This window comes from Triticum dicoccoides, chromosome 5B, assembly GCF_002162155.2.
Source record: "Triticum dicoccoides isolate Atlit2015 ecotype Zavitan chromosome 5B, WEW_v2.0, whole genome shotgun sequence".
Classification (NCBI taxonomy): Eukaryota; Viridiplantae; Streptophyta; class Magnoliopsida; order Poales; family Poaceae; genus Triticum; species Triticum dicoccoides.
Genome location: NC_041389.1, coordinates 460490896 through 460507369, shown reverse-complemented (window position 1 = coordinate 460507369; position 16474 = coordinate 460490896). Strand labels below are relative to the sequence as shown.

At 48.6% G+C, this 16474-nt stretch overlaps 1 protein-coding gene and 1 non-coding gene across 2 annotated transcripts; both read left to right on the top strand.

The window, feature by feature from the left end:
• Positions 1-737: 737 nt before the first annotated feature.
• Positions 738-6380, top strand: LOC119310809. Its single transcript, XM_037586425.1, has 2 exons — positions 738-6102; positions 6220-6380. Exon 1 carries the CDS (start codon positions 3418-3420, stop codon positions 4852-4854), a length of 1437 nt encoding a protein of 478 aa, XP_037442322.1. The 5' UTR covers positions 738-3417; the 3' UTR covers positions 4855-6102; positions 6220-6380.
• Positions 6329-6417, top strand: LOC119313253. Its single transcript, XR_005151620.1, has one exon. It is a non-coding gene; the product is annotated as a small nucleolar RNA R24 (small nucleolar RNA).
• The last annotated feature ends 10057 nt before the right edge of the window (positions 6418-16474 follow it).

The window sequence follows — 16474 nt, the reverse complement described above, 5'->3', positions numbered from 1 at the left end:
ATCCATCCATCTCAGAGCGGATGAATCAACAGCGTATCCATCTGGTCCAACAAGTGAATTTAGGCGATTAATTAGCATGAGCATACGAGCTCTTGTGCACATGTAGTTTAGGTGTATACAGCTTCAGGTAGTCAACTCTTCATTTACCAATCGCCCAGCTCTGAGCTATCCCAACCTTCCACAGCCACCACCACCCCTAAGCACCGGAGTAGAGCAAGGCTGCGCTGCGGCAACTTCATCCCCGGTAAGCAGTGGATCCCTTTCTTGGAGTTTGCATCGCTGTTTGCTTAGATTATTCACCGTATCCCCCATCAAACCTGTGCTACTTTTAGGTTCCTCGGTTCATGATTTCCTCTATATTAATGTCATCTCCGGTCAAAGCGTTAGCATGATAGAATGAAATTTGAAATTCGTTAGTGGTTTCGTGTTGGCGAATCAGCCTGGGCTAGATCACATCCTGTGCTGAAACTGCCTACGTTTGTTCATTACTATGTTTCAAATTATCAGTAAGGTCTATTTGTGCTTGTCCATAGTTGATCAAAAGGTAAAGCTTCACTACTGCTATTGTTGTTGTTGTTGTATTTTACCCATATATCCATTTGCAATCAGCATCCATTTTTTCCTTCAAATGGTCAAATGTTGCCTTAATATTGCAGTATACCAGTCTCGTGCTGCTGCTTGGTCTTGCCTCGGACTTCTATTTTTCAAATGCCCGTTCAGTAAGTCATGTTGGGAGAAACTTTGTGTTAGATGGCCTGATCTGAATAACAGATTGGAATTGTTTTTTATTTGAAACAAGGCAAAAGATTTGCCATTTCATTGATTAAGAAGAAGGTTTAGACAGGCCACGAAGTGGCAAGAAATAAAATCTACTCTCGCGGCATTACAACACTCAAATGCTTGGCGCCCGCCAACGCCCAAAGCGACAACTCCTCTTTTATCTTACTAATGATGACCGTCGTAGGTGCGGCGGTGTTGCGGAAAGCTCTAGCATTGCGCTCCGTCCAAATTTCCCAGGAGATTAGCATCATTAGTGAGGCGAGCGTCTTGGGGGATTCAGAACGAAGATATACGTTTCCATTCCACCATTCCCACACCAAGCTCCTCGCTGACCAAGTAGTAGCCTGAGTGTGATCCATGCCAAGCCAGCGAAGAATATCGTTCCACACACGAAGGGTGTAGCGACATTGGAACAGTAAGTGGGCTGCCGTCTTTGGGCTTTGCTTGCAAAGCGGGCATAGCCTGCAGTTGAGCCACCCACGTCGAGCAAGGCGGTCCGATGTCCAGATTCTATCTTGAAGTACAAGCCATGCGAAAAATTTGCACCGCGGAGGAGCCCACACCTTCCACACCGATAGGACCATGGCTGACGTAGTTAGGCCCTCAAACTGCACCTTGTAAGCCGAGGAAGCTGAGTACGATCCGTCCTTGGTGAACTTCCAAATAATGGAATCCTCCACGTCCTCATCCAGAGTGACCGAGTCAATCTTCTCCCAAAGTGCGACGAACTGGTGGACATGGTCTACTGTGAGACCGTCGGAGAAGTCAATATGAGAGATCCAAGTGTTGTTTGTTAAAGCCTGTTTGACCGAGCAGTTTTTCCTTCGGGAGAGGTCGAAAATGCCAGGCGCTAGGTCCCGTGGGCGCATGCCATCAAGCCAAGAGGAGTTCCAGAACTTAGCCACATGCCCATTGCCAACTGTGACGGAAGTGGCAGCTGCAAAAAAGTCCCTGTCTTCATCAGTGCATGGCGTACCCATACCAATCCACGGTCTTGTGGGCTCTTGCCACTCGAACCAGAGCCATCGAAGCCTAAGAGCCTTAGCAAACTTGTCCAAGTTGAGCACACCTAAGCCATCGTGCTTCTTAGGCTTGCAAACAAGGTCCCAATTGACTTTGCATTTCCCACCAGAAACCTTGTCGGTGCCCGCCCAAAGATAGGCGCGACGGATAGAATCAATCTTTCTAAGGACCTTAGCTGGGATGTTGAGCGGCGTGAGGTGGTAAATGGCAATGGCAGTGAGAACAGCTTTGACAAGGACGGCCCGACCGGCGGTAGCGACATGTCTTCCTTGCCACGGAGGGAGTTTGCCAGCCACCTTATCCTCAAGGTGCTGAAAGTGGATCCTCTTGAGGCGCTTGACCGATAACGGTAGTCCAAGATATCTCATTGGAAAGGACGTGCGGACAGCCGGAAAATCATGAAGAATGTCTTGAAGATCGACACTTTCACAACGAATCGGGGCGACAAGGCTTTTAGCACAGTTAGTGACTAAACCGGTAACCTCTCCAAAGGAAGCCAGGACAGAAGCAAAAAACTGGATGTCCTCCTTGATGGGCTTGACAAAGATGGCTGCATCATCAGCATAAAGAGAGGCACGAATGGTCATAGAGAGGATGGAGATGCCCTTGAGATGTAGCCTTGTTTAGGAGATGGTGCAGGGGGTCAATTGCCAGCACGAACAGTAACGGGGAGAGCGGGTCACCTTGCCTAAGACCGCGGCCATGCTTCAGAGGGTCACCCAAAATTCCGTTGATCAAGACCCTTGAGGAGGATGTGGAAAGGAGTGCCGAAACCCAGTCACGAAATCTGCTCGGGAAGCCCAAGTTCCTTAGAAGATCCAAGAGGAAATCCCACCGCACGGAGTCAAAAGCTTTCTCGATGTCAAGTTTGAATAATAGCGTCGGCGTCTTGTTGCGGTGGAATTTCCTTGCCAAGCTTCTCACATACGTGAAATTATCATGGATGCTCCTCTTCTTGATGAAGGCGCTTTGAGTATTAGAGACAAGGTTCTGCATGTGTGGTGCAAGTCTGGAGGCCATGACCTTAGCAATAATCTTGGCAATGGCGTGGATGAGGCTAATGGAACGGAAATCTGAGATGCATTCCGCCCCATCCTTCTTTGGAATGAGGGCAATGTTTGCGGAGTTGAGCCAATGAAGGTTGGATGTATGCAAGCTCGAGAAATGGTTGACTGCGTTCATAATGTCGCCCTTGATGATTTCCCAACAGTCCTTGAAGAAGGCCCCGGTGAAGCCGTCCGGACCCGGCGCTTTGTCACTCGGCATATCAAAGATCGCCTTCTTGACCTCCTCTTCCGTGAAGGCAGCCCCAAGGTCAAAGAGATCGCAAGCGGGGGTTGGGATAGCTACAACCCTTAGAGTGTTCGCCTGTTTGCTGCTGGTCCTGGTGATCGCTGCTACCTGCCCTGGCGAGGCTTACGTACATGTTTGTTTGCTGCTGTCAAGTAATTCTGCTCTAGTGACGCTTCCATGTGTTCCTGATGCTAGTTCTGCCAAGCTTGACCATGTTGTAATCTGCTATTTGCTGTCAAGTAATTCTGCTCTAGTGACGCTCCCACGTGTTCCTGATGCTAGTTCTGCCAAGCTTGGCCATGGTGTAATCTGCTATCAATTATGTTAGACCAAAACTTGAGTATTTTGTGCTGGAATGTCCGAGGTTTGAACTGTCCTGATCGCCGCGCCACCATCCATGAGACCATCACCGCCACTCCGTGTCACATTGTGTGTCTCCAGGAGACCAAGCTCCAGAATGTTGACCCGTTCATTGCTTCTTTTCTAGGGGGACATCGGTTAAAGAGTTTTGCTCAACGCCCATCTGTTGGCACTCGAGGCGGAATCCTTCTTCTCTGGGACGAACATTTTGTCAAAATCCAAGATGTAAACATTGGTGCTTTCTTCCTCTCAGCCAAAGTCTCCCTATCCTCGTCGGGTGAATCCTTCAAGCTCACAACCGTGTACGGCCCGACGAGAAGCAACCTTAAAGACGGCTTCTTCCAAGAATTGGTCAGCGAGAAGCCCCACCCTGGCGAAAAGTGGTTGGTTAATGGGGATTTTAATCAAATTTACCGCGCGAGAGACAAGAACCGTGCGAATGTTGACCGAAGTCGCATCGTTCGCTTCCGTAACACCCTCAATGCGTGCGAGCTAAAAGAGATACATCTTCAAAACAGGAAGTTTACGTGGAGTAATGAGCGAAACGACCCAACCTTAAGCAAGCTAGATTCCTTTTTCTGCAATGAAGAATGGGACCTGCACTTTGGCACGCACCTCCTACATGCTCTCTCCTCGTCGCTCTCCGACCATTGCCCTCTCCTCCTCGCAAATGACAAAGGGCCACCGAGGACCAAATCATTCCGCTTTGAAAACTTTTGGATCAAGATGCCCAGATTCAAGGAGGTCGTCAACAGTGCATGGAACCAAGAGGTGAACCATGTAGATCCTTACCACATCCTCTTCCACAAGATGAAGAAGACAAGTCAGGTGCTTAGGAAATGGAGCAAGACAATATTTGCGCATTCGAAGGTACAAATACATATGGCCCTAGAGGTCATTCTCCGTCTGGATGTGGCCCAAGAATGCCGTCCTTTGAGTGCAGAGGAGCTGGATATTCGTAGGAGGCTCAAGCGCAAGGTGGTTAGCTTGTCTGTGCTCGAGCGTGCGCGGAAAAGGCAATGCTCGAGAATTACCAATCTCAAAGATGGAGATGCCAACACTCGTTTCTTTCACCTCCGAGTCAATCATAGAAGGCGCAAGAATTTCATTCACCGCCTTAGGCATAACAGTGGATGGGTCACAGAGCATGAGCATAAAAAATCCATCATCCAAAACCATTTCGCGGAGATCACCAAGAGGGGGACGCCCCGCAACATTGATATCAACTGGGACAGATTGGAATTGTTACACGCAGCAAAAAGAAACTGGACTGGACATATGTTCATGGAAGTGTTTGTGGTGGCAGTATGGAGTATATGGAAAGAGAGAGCTGCTAGACCCTCTTTTGGTTTGTACTCTGACCTCTCCTCCCCCTCCCCTGCTAACTTCTCTATGTAAATATTGTACTGTAGCTTTGACGCTCTGATCTAATACAAAGGTCAGTGGTGGGGTTCCCCCACTGTAGAAGGTTCTTAAAAAAACAGTTTTCTAGATGATAGTTTTAGGTCTGTTAGTAACTTGGTCTGAGTGATGTTATTGTCTTCGTTAAGACCAGTCGAGCCCCTGATTTTCATTGAAGTCACTCTCAAAGACATGGCCACATTTGTACACTTTATTAAAGTTTGGCATGGTTTTCTTTTAATAAATGGGTGCTCCACTCTATTCTGTACCTTGTGTTCTTTTGTGATAACAGGATTTTATTGTTGGATAACCCTCCAATTGATGAATCTGGCGAGCTGTGCTCTTGCAGATTACTAATACAGTGACAATCCTTCAGATTCAGGGGATACAATGTCGGATTACATTCTGCGGACATATTGAAATAATTTTTTTTTGCGGTGGAGGTATAACATGCTACCACTTTTTCAGTACATGCATAACCAACTTCCATTCTTTATAAATAGCAACAAGCAGTTTTCATCTCCATGCATATTTAAAAGCAAAAAAAAATTGTATTGTTTATTAAAACTGTATGATGAGATGGTACACAGTGTTGGACTAAAATTGGAGAACACAAGTTTATCAGAAACAATAAGAATTTGTCATCAAGGATCTAAGAGCTCTGGAAATATGTTGTTCTCCTCTTTTGATTCTCCTTTCAGTACATAAGATTTCAGACTCTGGTTTATAAGTATAAGGATGAAAATAGCTTTAAATACCATAATGCACCTATCGTTCGATTGGATTCAAAGTGCAATAATGTACAGAACATTAACCATTACTCCCTCCTTCCGGAAATAAGTGACACCGTTTTAATTCAAAATTGAACTAAAACAGCGTCACTTATTTCCGGATGGAGGGAGTATATGATTTCTTCATCTGGTTGCTGCATCCCCTTTATCCATCAAAACAGTGTTGTACAAGGCTCATTTATGTTGGTTGGAAGAAGGATCACAACAGAGGCACAATAAACTGCCAGCATATTAGCATCAAATTAGTGGGAAAAAGGATGTTGTCTCTGGAGCTAGATCTTAAGTAGGTTGTGCCTGTTTTCTCGCCTAGTGCAACGCACGGGCATTTGTACTAGACCAAGACCAAGCAGTCCTATCCACGAGCAAGACCAAGCAGGACACCCCTGCCAAGCCGCAGCACAAGCCTATAATGTGCAAGTATTTCCGCAAGATGGCCATGCCTATCAAGAACCAGGTACTAACACCACAAAAATTCTACTTGAAAAGTTGGAATGCACATGTTATGCTTGGTTTTTATGCTACCACTCATTGTTTGTGCACCATCTCTTATAGCGATTAAACCTTTTTGTAGATTGTACCGTTAACATTTAAGAAGTTTTTCTGTCATTGGAGAATCTGTTTTGGTCTTTGTTTCTAAATGGTGACCAAAGGTATTGCTGTAATGATTTGTAACAGTAAGGATTGCTGTAATGATCTGTAACAATAAGGATACCAACTGATTAATTGGTTATTCTTTGAAATGTTTTTTTACACTTGGCATCTGTGCTCAACCAGTTACGAAAATTGTTTTTGCTGTATAAGATTAGATTATTTTGTAAATTATTTTCACGTTAGTGAGCACATATTAGATTATTTTCACCCATTGCAATGCACAAGCATTTTTGCTAGTATTTAATAATGGATAAACTTGTATTCGGCACTACTCCCTCCATTTCTAAATACAAGACTTTCTAGAGAATTTCAATAGACTACATATGGTAGTCCGTATTGAAATCCCTAAAAAGGCTTATATCTAAGAACAGAGGGAGTAGTATATACTACTAAAATGTACATAACTGCACAATTTGCACAAAAGAAAATCTATCAGGAAAAAACTGTTTGTGAAAAAAAATGTCAGAAAATTATTACTCCCTCTGTTCCTAAATATAAGTCTTTGTAGAGATTCCACTATGAACCACATATGGAGCAAAATGAGTCAAGCAAAAACGTAGACGATTGCAACAAAAAAAACGTAGATGATTGCAACAAAAAAAAAGACTTGTGCTTCGGCGGGATCCAGCTTCTTCTGCCCAAGGTTGCAGGTCTGTCGGGCACGGTTCCAGCTCTGCCATACACTGGTTGAAGCTCTAGAAGCCGATGGTTGCAGCAAAAAGGGCATCTAGTGCGTCAATGGCTCCCAATTTTTTTGGCACACGGTTGCAGCTCTGCAGGGTGCGGTTCCAGCTCCGCTACGTACCAGTTGCAACATCTCGTCATGGCGTGGAGACGGGGTGTGTGCGGTAGCGTGGTGGTCGCCTCCTGTGCTCGTGCCGTGAAAAAAGAAGGAAGGGGCGGGAGGAAGAAGAGAGCCACATAGAAAAAAGGAAGGGGAGGTGGTGGGCCAGGCACACATGGGTTACGTGGGACGATTAGTCAAACCTGTGCGGGACAAACTCGGTTCGCTGGATTGTGCGCTATTGCACGGCAAGCGAGCGACCGGTGCAGTTTTCGGCCGGCGCGCCGTTGTTTAACGTTTCCCATAATATAAGGACATGCGGTCGTGCTATTTATTGCACGTGTACGGTATCACTTAGTTTTCTGAATTATTTAAAAAAATCATGAACTTGAATAAGTTCATCAATTTTGAAAAAGTTCATCATTTTTAAAGAAAAGTTCACAAATTTAGAAAAATTTCATTGAATTTGAAAAAAGTTCATCAATTTAGAAAAACAGTTCATCGGATTTGATTTTTTTTCATAGAATCTGAATTTTTTTCATCAAATTTGAAAAGTGTTCACGGATGTTCAAAAAGGTTCACAATTTCGAAAAATGTTCAAATGTTTTTGAAAAAAAGTTCACCAATCATGAAAAAAGTTCATCAATTTTGAAAAAAAAGTTCAACAATTTTACAAAAAATCACCAATTTTCAAGAGAGTTGGTCGAATTCGAAAAGAGCTCACGGATTTGAACAAAAATTTCATTGATTTTGAAAATAAGTTCATCAATTTTTTTAAAACACAATCTACAAAAAAGTTCATCGGATTTTAGAAAATAGTTCACGGATTTGAAAAAGAGTTAATCCACTTGATAAAAAAAGTTCACATTTTTTTTGAAAAGATTATATATGTGAAAAAAGTTCACGAAAATGAAAAGAAATTCACAGATCTTAGAAAAACGTTCACGATTTGAATAAAGTTTCATATTAAAAAAAGCCACGTACTTTTAAATAAAAAATAAATGGTAAAAGAAAAAATAAATAGAAAGTAAGAACCCGACTTGAAAACCCGCCAAGCAAGATACTGTAAAAACAAAGTGCGGGAGAAACGAATAAGAAATGGGAAAAGTGTTTATGGGCAAGACAGGTGAGCTAGGCGAATTGGTTATTGTGTTCGAACAAAACAAAGAGGTATCGATTTTGATTCTTACCAGTCGCGCTCATTTTTTTGAAGAAAGAAGTCCATTTTCACCCCCAAATGCGCTTATAGAGACAAATACCCCCCTGAACTCTAATTTGGTACAATTTTAACCCCTAAATCTCCAAAACCAGGTAAATCTTTCCCTAAGCTGGTTTTGCTGTTAATTTGAGGGAATTTAGCCAGTTTTAGATGTTGAAGAATTCCATTTTTCACCCCCAAATGCGCTTATAGAGACAAATACCCCCTGTCGGTGTCAAAACCGGCGGATCTCGGGTAGGGGGTCCCGAACTATGCGTCTAGGCGGATGGTAACAGGAGACAAGGGACACGATGTTTTTACCCAAGTTCGAGCCCTCTCGATGGAGGTAAAACCCTACTCCTGCTTGATTAATATTGATGATATGGGTAGTATAAGAGTAGATCTACCACGAGATCGGAGTGGCTAAACCCTAGAAGCTAGCCTATGGTATGATTGTTGTTCGTCCTACGGACTAAAACTCTCCGGTCTATATAGACACCGGAGAGGGCTAGGGTTACACAGAGTCAGTTACAATGGGAGGAGATCTTCATATCGTATCGCCAAGCTTGCCTTCCACGCCAAGGAAAGTCCCATCCGGACACGGGACGGAGTCTTCAATCTTGTATCTTCATAGTCCAGGAGTCCGGCCAAAGGTCTTAGTCCGGCCATCTGGACACCCCCTAATCCAGGACTCCCTTAGTAGCCCCTGAACCAGGCTTCAATGACGACGAGTCCGGCACGCAAGTTGTCTTCGACATTGCAAGGCGGGTTCCTCCTCCAAATATTCCATAGAAGATGTTGAACACCAGGGTAGTGTCCGTCTCTGCAAAATAAGTCCCACATTCCACCGTAGAGAGAATAATATTTGCATCAACCGGATCTGCTGACGTATTCCACGGCATGACATCATGCCACGACCAGGTTTTTATTCATTTTACTGTTCCACCTCAGCGCGTTTAGCGAGGCGGTTTCCTTGGCACGTCTTGTCCAAGCAGAGATCGTGTCCCCTTATTCCGGGATCCTCATCAATACGGGTGTGGGTAACCCAACCGCGCCATTAACCGCGGCGCTTGGGAGATAAGCGAGTTTTATTGGGCCGGTGGGGGGCTCGTAGTTTTGGCCGCCCATATAAGGGGATAAGAATCCGCCCTTTCCATTCACGCCTTCTTCCTCTTCTGCTTATCCGTCCCTGCGCGCTCGAGCTCCAGCGCCCAAGCCCGCACTTCCCACCTCAACCTTCTCCAACCATGTCCGGAGCGGGAGGTAGATGGATGGCCTCCTCCGTCACGGAGGGGCAAATCAAAAAACTGAGGAAGGTCGGATACTTGTCTGACGACATCGCGCACCGGCTTCCAGATGTGGGGCAACTCATCCCCACCCCCAGGCCCCATGAGAGGGTTGTTTTTCTTCCCCATTTCCTCCATGGACTGGGTTTTCCCCTTCACCCGTTCGTCCAGGGGATCATGTTCTACTACGGCCTGGACTTCCACGATCTGGCCCCGAACTTCATCCTCAACATCTCGGCGTTTATCGTCGTGTGCGAGGCCTTCCTCCACATCCAGCCTCACTTTGGCCTATGGCTGAAGATCTTCAGCGTCAATCCGAAGGTAGTGGGCGGACGCCAAGCGGAGTGCGGAGGCGCCATGGTGGGCATGATAGCCAACGTTACATGGCTTGAGGGCGCCTTCGTAGAGACCATCAAAGGGTGGCAATCGGGGTGGTTCTATATCACCGAGCCGCGTGACCCTGAATGGGCAGCGGCCCCCAAATTCCGATCTGGTATCCCCACACGGCTCACATCTTGGAAGGAGACGGGTCTGTCGTGGGGTAGTTCGGCGGAATTGACCGGACTTCAAACCTGCATCAAAGACCTGATCGGCAGGAAGGTTAAACTCATCAATGTCGTCCAGGTCATGCTCTTTCGCCGGATTCTCCCGTGTCAACGACGGGCTTTTAGCTTGTGGGAGTTCGACCCGGCCCAACACCAGACTCTGTCCCGGCTCTTCGACACAAAGCATGGAGATGCCTGCAAGGTGCTATTCAAGAGCTCCGAGGTCTCCCCTCCCGTCACCGAGGATCGTGGATTCTGCGCCGAGCGCCAAGCCAGCGCGGTGAGCTTAATTTTCCCTTTACGGGGTATTTGTTTTTCATAGATTTGATCCTATGCGGGATCTAAACTCCCATCTCCTAAACAGGACTGGCAGAAAAAGGCCAGACAGATCAACTGTCCGGCTCCCTTACCCGAAGACCCAGCGGACGCTCGCTTGACAAAGTTGCTGGTCCCGGCACCTCACGTGGTGCCGGAGAAGAAGGCCAAGAAGAAGGCCACGGGGACTCGAAAGAGTTCCCGGCGCCTAGTGGTGTCGGATTCATCGCCCAACAACCCCGAAGCACCCTCCGCCTCTGAGGACGAGGAGGAGGAAGAAGAAGAAGCCTCTTCCCCTCCAACGGGGGAAGGAAAGAAAAGGAAAGCCGCCCCAACTGGGGAGGCTGGAGGGTCCAAGAAAGGGAGAACCCTCCTTTCGGACTACACCTCCGACGCCGAAGACGGTGGGGAGGAATGGCCATCCAGGGTCAAGCCCCTGGCAAAATCGTAAGCATCCGGTCACCCGAATAACTTATGACGCCCCTCCATTATTTGGCATTCTCTAACGCCGAATTTGATCATGCAGTCCACCCAAGACCCAGCTCGACGATTCGACGAGCGGCTCCTTGGATTCGTCGGATGTGAATAGCGCTTCACTTCTGACGGCCTCCTCCCCTCTCCCTACGGACGACGCCGAGGTGGAGTCCCAAAAGGGACTAAACCAGGAGGAGGTGGTCCTGGAGGCGCCACAAGGCGACCTTCCGGACTCCAGGCCCGAAGGGGGTAAAGCTCCGGAGGGATCTAAGTCCGGCCCTGGTCCGGACACTGCTCCGGAACCGTCGATGGTTCCGGAGCCTAACAGGCGACGCCTTCATAAGAAGGGCAAGCCTACGACACCAGTGACCTCCGTCCATCCGGAGGCGCCGGCAAATTTGCTGGAGGCGCTTAACGGCGCTTCCATCGATGAGGAACACCGCACTGCCATGAGTGCGGTGATTCAGAAGGTTCAGTCCGCCAAGAGCGGGCTGACGGAAGCCTGTACAAGCCTGTTAACGGGCTTTGAGGTATGTGTTCAAAAACATATAAAAAATATTACCGCATAGACAGTAGCCCCTGATGCTCAGTTCGGTGTTCGAAAAAAAAAGCCGAGCTGAGGATCTAAAAAGATATATGCAGGAGTCTAATAGAAATATGTCAATATGGGAATGCAGGCTGCGCTGCTGACCTCTGCCGCACTGGCTGCGGAGGTCAATGCATTGAAGGAAAGCCTCGAGCGGTCTGAGAGCGAGCTCGGCCGTGCCAAGAAGCGGCTCGAGGATAAAGAGGGTACATAGTACCTCTTGTAAATGTATATAGAAATACTTGGTTGCAAAATAATAACAGGACCAACGTTAATGTTGCAGGAGCCATGACCGAGGTGGCGACCCTGAAAGAGGCGGTCTCCAAGGCCGAAAAGAGTGCGGCCTTGGAGCGCACCGAGCGAGAGAAGCAGGAGGCGCGGGTGGCAGAGGTGCGGCAAGAGCTCCAGGCTCTCGTGGAAAAACACGAGAGTTTGGAGCGTGACTCGAAGACTCGAGAGTCCGAGCTTGCCTTGGCTCTTGAGAGTGCCAAGACCGCTAAGGCCGAAGCCTAGAAGGCCCTTCAGGAGATCGAGGCGATGAAGAAGATAGCGGCGGGTAAGGCATTCTTTATGCAAAGCAAAATATAAAAGTTAATTATCTGCTACTTACCCGAATCCGGAGCTCTCCAGGAGCGTTCGCCGATCTGCCCCGTAGTGTGTCTGATGCCGCCGCATACTACCGAGCCAAAGAGGGGAGCTCGACAGAAAAAGTGTTCTGGTCTCAGTATGCTGAGGCCGAACATCCGGTGCCCCTGAGCGACCAGCTGAAGCAGCTGGTCGAGCTCCACAAGGTGGCCGAACAGGCCATGAAGGGCCTCATAGCTCGGCTGTGGCCTGGAGAAGTCATGCCTGGGAGCTACTTCGGTCTGGTGCGGCGGCTGGTGGACGCGTGTCCGTGGATTGAGGTCGTCAAGCGCTCCGTTTGTATTGAAGGTGCCCGTCGGGCCCTTGCCCGTGCTAAGGTGCACTGGGGCAAGCTAGACGCGGAGAAGCTGTTGACGGACGCGCCACCCCCGGGCAAGGAGTATCGTACGCCCGAGATGTATTATAATGGCGTTCTAAAGGGTGCCCGCCGTATAGCGGATGAGTGCTCCAAAGATGTAATTTTTGAGTAGACTCGCATTTGTTATCCTGTACGCTGAAGCTTTGTTCATATGCGTTAAGCAACGCTTGTTAATTTAAAATATTACCTTCTGTGCGGCCGTTTATCAAATCTGAGAGATGCAAGTCGTCGGCTTCGGCCCCCATGCCACGAGTGCTGGGGTGTTCGGGATAACCCTGAACGCTCTTGTTCCCATTCTTGGGTCCATCTAGGGAGGCGTTCAGCACAACAAACCAGGCTGTCGGACTTATAATGCTTTATCACTCTCACTTAGCCATAGAGTTCTATAATTTTAAATTTTGGCGAAGCCCCTAGTATTCGGAAGACCAAGTTCGGGGCGCTATCCACGCCTATGCCGGATAAGTCCGGTTCCTCGCTCTAAGCGGCATAAGTCTTTAAGGACTCGTAAAACCTCGCGAACAGCGACCGGTCTCTCGCACTATCATGACAGTCAGTTTTAGCTTTCTCTACTGAGGTGTTAACCCAGCTCAACTGGGGCACAATCGTAGTAGTTCTCCCAGCACTACCCTAGCCAACAATGCGGAATGTAAGGTACCAAAACATGGGAGCCGGGCAAACCCAACTATTGACCAAAGACATGATTCGGAGCCGATGCATATAGTGCTATAAGTTCGGGGTGCCGCACTCGTGAGAGTGTTCGGTCTTCTCACACCATGTTATAGGGTGTTGTAAGCCCCTGGTGTATTATCCGCACCAAAGTGTACGGTTGCACAATGTCATGACTGAACATATTTGTATAAAAGAAAATAGATAAGTACAATAATAGGTAAGAGATATATATTGTTTATTAAAAAAGGGCTGCTACGAAAGCAGAATGATACAAGAAGTGCGGTAAGCAAGAGATGGGAGTATTTGACATGCTCCCCTCCAGGGGCAAGCTGCTGGATTGTAAGTAAAACATGTATTAAACTCGTTATAGAGACCACCTGGACGTTTGACGTGGCTTGCTCTCTCCCTGGCTGTTGCATCGTGGGTTCGGCGAGTGTATTGCCGGGCAGGCCTTCCGAATAGTTGGGTCCTGAAAGTGTGTAAAAAGGAAAACGGCGAAATAGGGAGCCCCTTAGTGCGGTTGAACCGCATTCTGGGCGTGCCATTGTTGTGCCCCTCCCCTTATGCCCATGGTATCTCTAGGGCGTAATTATGTACGCGTGGTACCAGTATCGGCATTTGGCGCGGGCTGGGGTTGGGGCTGCACTGCTATGCTTGCTTGGAACGTGCCATCCGGATTTGTTGTAGGTTGCTTCGTGCTCGCTTGACGTTGTCCAGACGTTTGACGCCTGGATTGGAGAACTGCCTTGAGAGGCTACTCTGTACTTCCGCCACCAGGGCCGCCGTGTGCTCCTCCGTTCGGAGAGAGCGTTCGGTGTTTCCGTTTACCGTGATGACTCCGCGAGGTCCTGGCATCTTGAGCTTGAGATATGCGTACTGCGGCACCGCATTGAATTTTGCAAATGCGGTTCGTCCAAGCAGGGCGTGATAGCCGATGCGGAATGGGACTATGTCGAAGATTAACTCCTTGCTCCAGAAGTTATCCGGGGATCCTAAGACCACTTCGAGTGTAACCGAGCTTGTACAGCTGGCCTCTACACCTGGTATGACACCTTTGAAGGTTATCTTTGTGGGTTTAATCCTTGAGGGATCGATGCCCATTTTTCGCACTGTGTCCTGGTAAAGCAGGTTCAGGCTACTTCCGCTGTCCATTAGGACTCTGGTAAGGTGAAATCCATCGATAATTGGGTCTAGGACCAGTGCGGCGAATCCGCCGTGACGAATGCTGGTGGGATGGTCCCTTCGATCGAAGGTGATCGGGCAGGAGGACCATGGATTGAACTTTGGGGCGACTGGCTCCAACGCATAGACGTCCTTGAGAGCACTCTTCCGCTCCCTTTTGGGGATGTGGGTTGCGTATATCATGTTCACCGTCCGAACTTGCGGGGGAAATCCCTTCTGTCCTTTGTTGTTCGGCGGCCGGGGCCCCTCCTCGTCATTGCTATATAGCCCCTTGTCTCTGGTCTCGGCACTTAACTTGCCTGCCTGCTTGAACACCCAACAGTCCCTGTTGGTGTGATTGGCTGGCTGTTCGGGGGTGCCGTGTATCTGGCACGAGCGATCGAGTATCCGGTCTAAGTTGGATGGGCCCTGAGGATTTCTTTTGAATGGCTTATTCCGCTGACCCGGTTTAGAGCCTCTGAATCTGGCATTGACTGCCGTATCTTCAGTATTGTCACCGTTAATGCGGCGCTTATGCTTGTTGCGACGTGACCTGCCATTGTTATCCTTGGTATCCGAATTGCTGGGGCTCTTGGTTAGGTTATTGCTACGAGCTAGCCAGCTGTCTTCTCCCGCACAAAAGCGGGTCATGAGTGTCGTGAGGGCTGCCATAGATTTCGGCTTTTCTTGTCCTAGGTGCCGGGCAAGCCATTCGTCTCGGATGTTGTGCCTGAAGGCTGCAAGGGCCTCGGCATCCGGACAATTGACTATTTGGTTTTTCTTGGTTAGGAACCGTGTCCAGAATTGTCTGGCCGATTCCTCTGGCTGCTGGATTATGTGGCTTAGGTCATTGGCGTCTGGTGGTCGCACATACGTGCCCTGGAAGTTGTCAAGGAATGCGGATTCCAGGTCCTCCCAACAACTAATTGACCCTGCTGGCAGGCTGTTAAGCCAATGTCGAGCTGGTCCTTTAAGCTTGAGCGGGAGGTATTTGATGGCGTGTAGATCATCACCACGGGCCATGTGGATATGAAGGAGATAATCCTTGATCCATACTGCAGGATCTGTTGTGCCATCGTATGATTCGATGTTCACGGGTTTGAAGCCCTCGGGGATTTGATGATCCATTACTTCGTCTGTGAAGCATAGTGGGTGTGCGGCGCCCCTGTACTGGGCTATATCATGACGTAGCTCGGACGAGCTTGGTTTGTTGTATTTGGCCGGGCCATACTTATTATGTCCGGCGTGACGGCTAGCGTCACGTGAAGCGGGGCGCCCATGCAATCCATAGATCGATCTTGTTTGCCTTGCCTTATTCTCGAAGATGTCTCACAGGTCTGTTGCGTCTCCCCGTACTCTGGTATGTTTTGAGCGGTGTCGGGGTGCAGCTTGGGTTGATGGCATGAAGGCCTCTCTATCGCGGCCACGGGGTGGCCGGTCGGGCGCATCGTACGCTGGTGATGTAGGTTTAGTTGCTTCCTCCTCAAGTTGGGGTAGCAGCCTGCGCTTTGGGTAGCTCTTGGATGGGCGTTCTAGTTTATACTCTTCGGCCGCCAGGACTTCGGTCCATCTATCGGCTAGCAAGTCTTGGTCAGCTCTCAGCTGCTGCTGTTTCTTCTTGAGGCTGCTTGCCGTGGCTACGAGCCTGCGTTTGAAATGCTCTTATTCGACGGGATCCTCTGGCGCGACGAATTCGTCGTCGTCGAGGCTTGCCTCGTCTTCGGAGGGAGGCATGTAATTGTCGTCCTCATCCTCTTTGTCGGTCGCTTTCTCATGAGGGCTGGCTCCTTCATCCTCCTGCACTGAATCCTGCTGGAAGGAGTTGTCTTCGGCACTGTCCGGCGTGTTGTTATCTCCGGTGCCGGAATCGCCGTTTTTGCTTTGGCGGGACTTTGAGCGGCGCCGCCGACGTCGGCGCTTGGGCTGCTTCTTGGAGGGATCATCCTCCGTTTTCTCCTCGCCATCCCCCGCTTTAGGGGTGTCCACCATGTATATGTCATATGACGAGGTGGCTTTCCAGTTCCCTATAGGTGCTGGTTCTTGATCGTCTCCTTCATCGGCGTCCATGCCGTTGATGTCTACGGAGTCAAAGTCGAGCATGTCGGTTAAATCGTCGACAGTGGCTACGAAGTGGGTGGTGGGTGGGCTTCGAAT

What these genes read in the sequence shown, in the direction of transcription:
- LOC119310809 (XM_037586425.1), top strand. Translation starts at nt 3,418, where the DNA reads ATGTTAGACCAAAACTTGAGTATTTTGTGCTGGAATGTCCGAGGTTTG.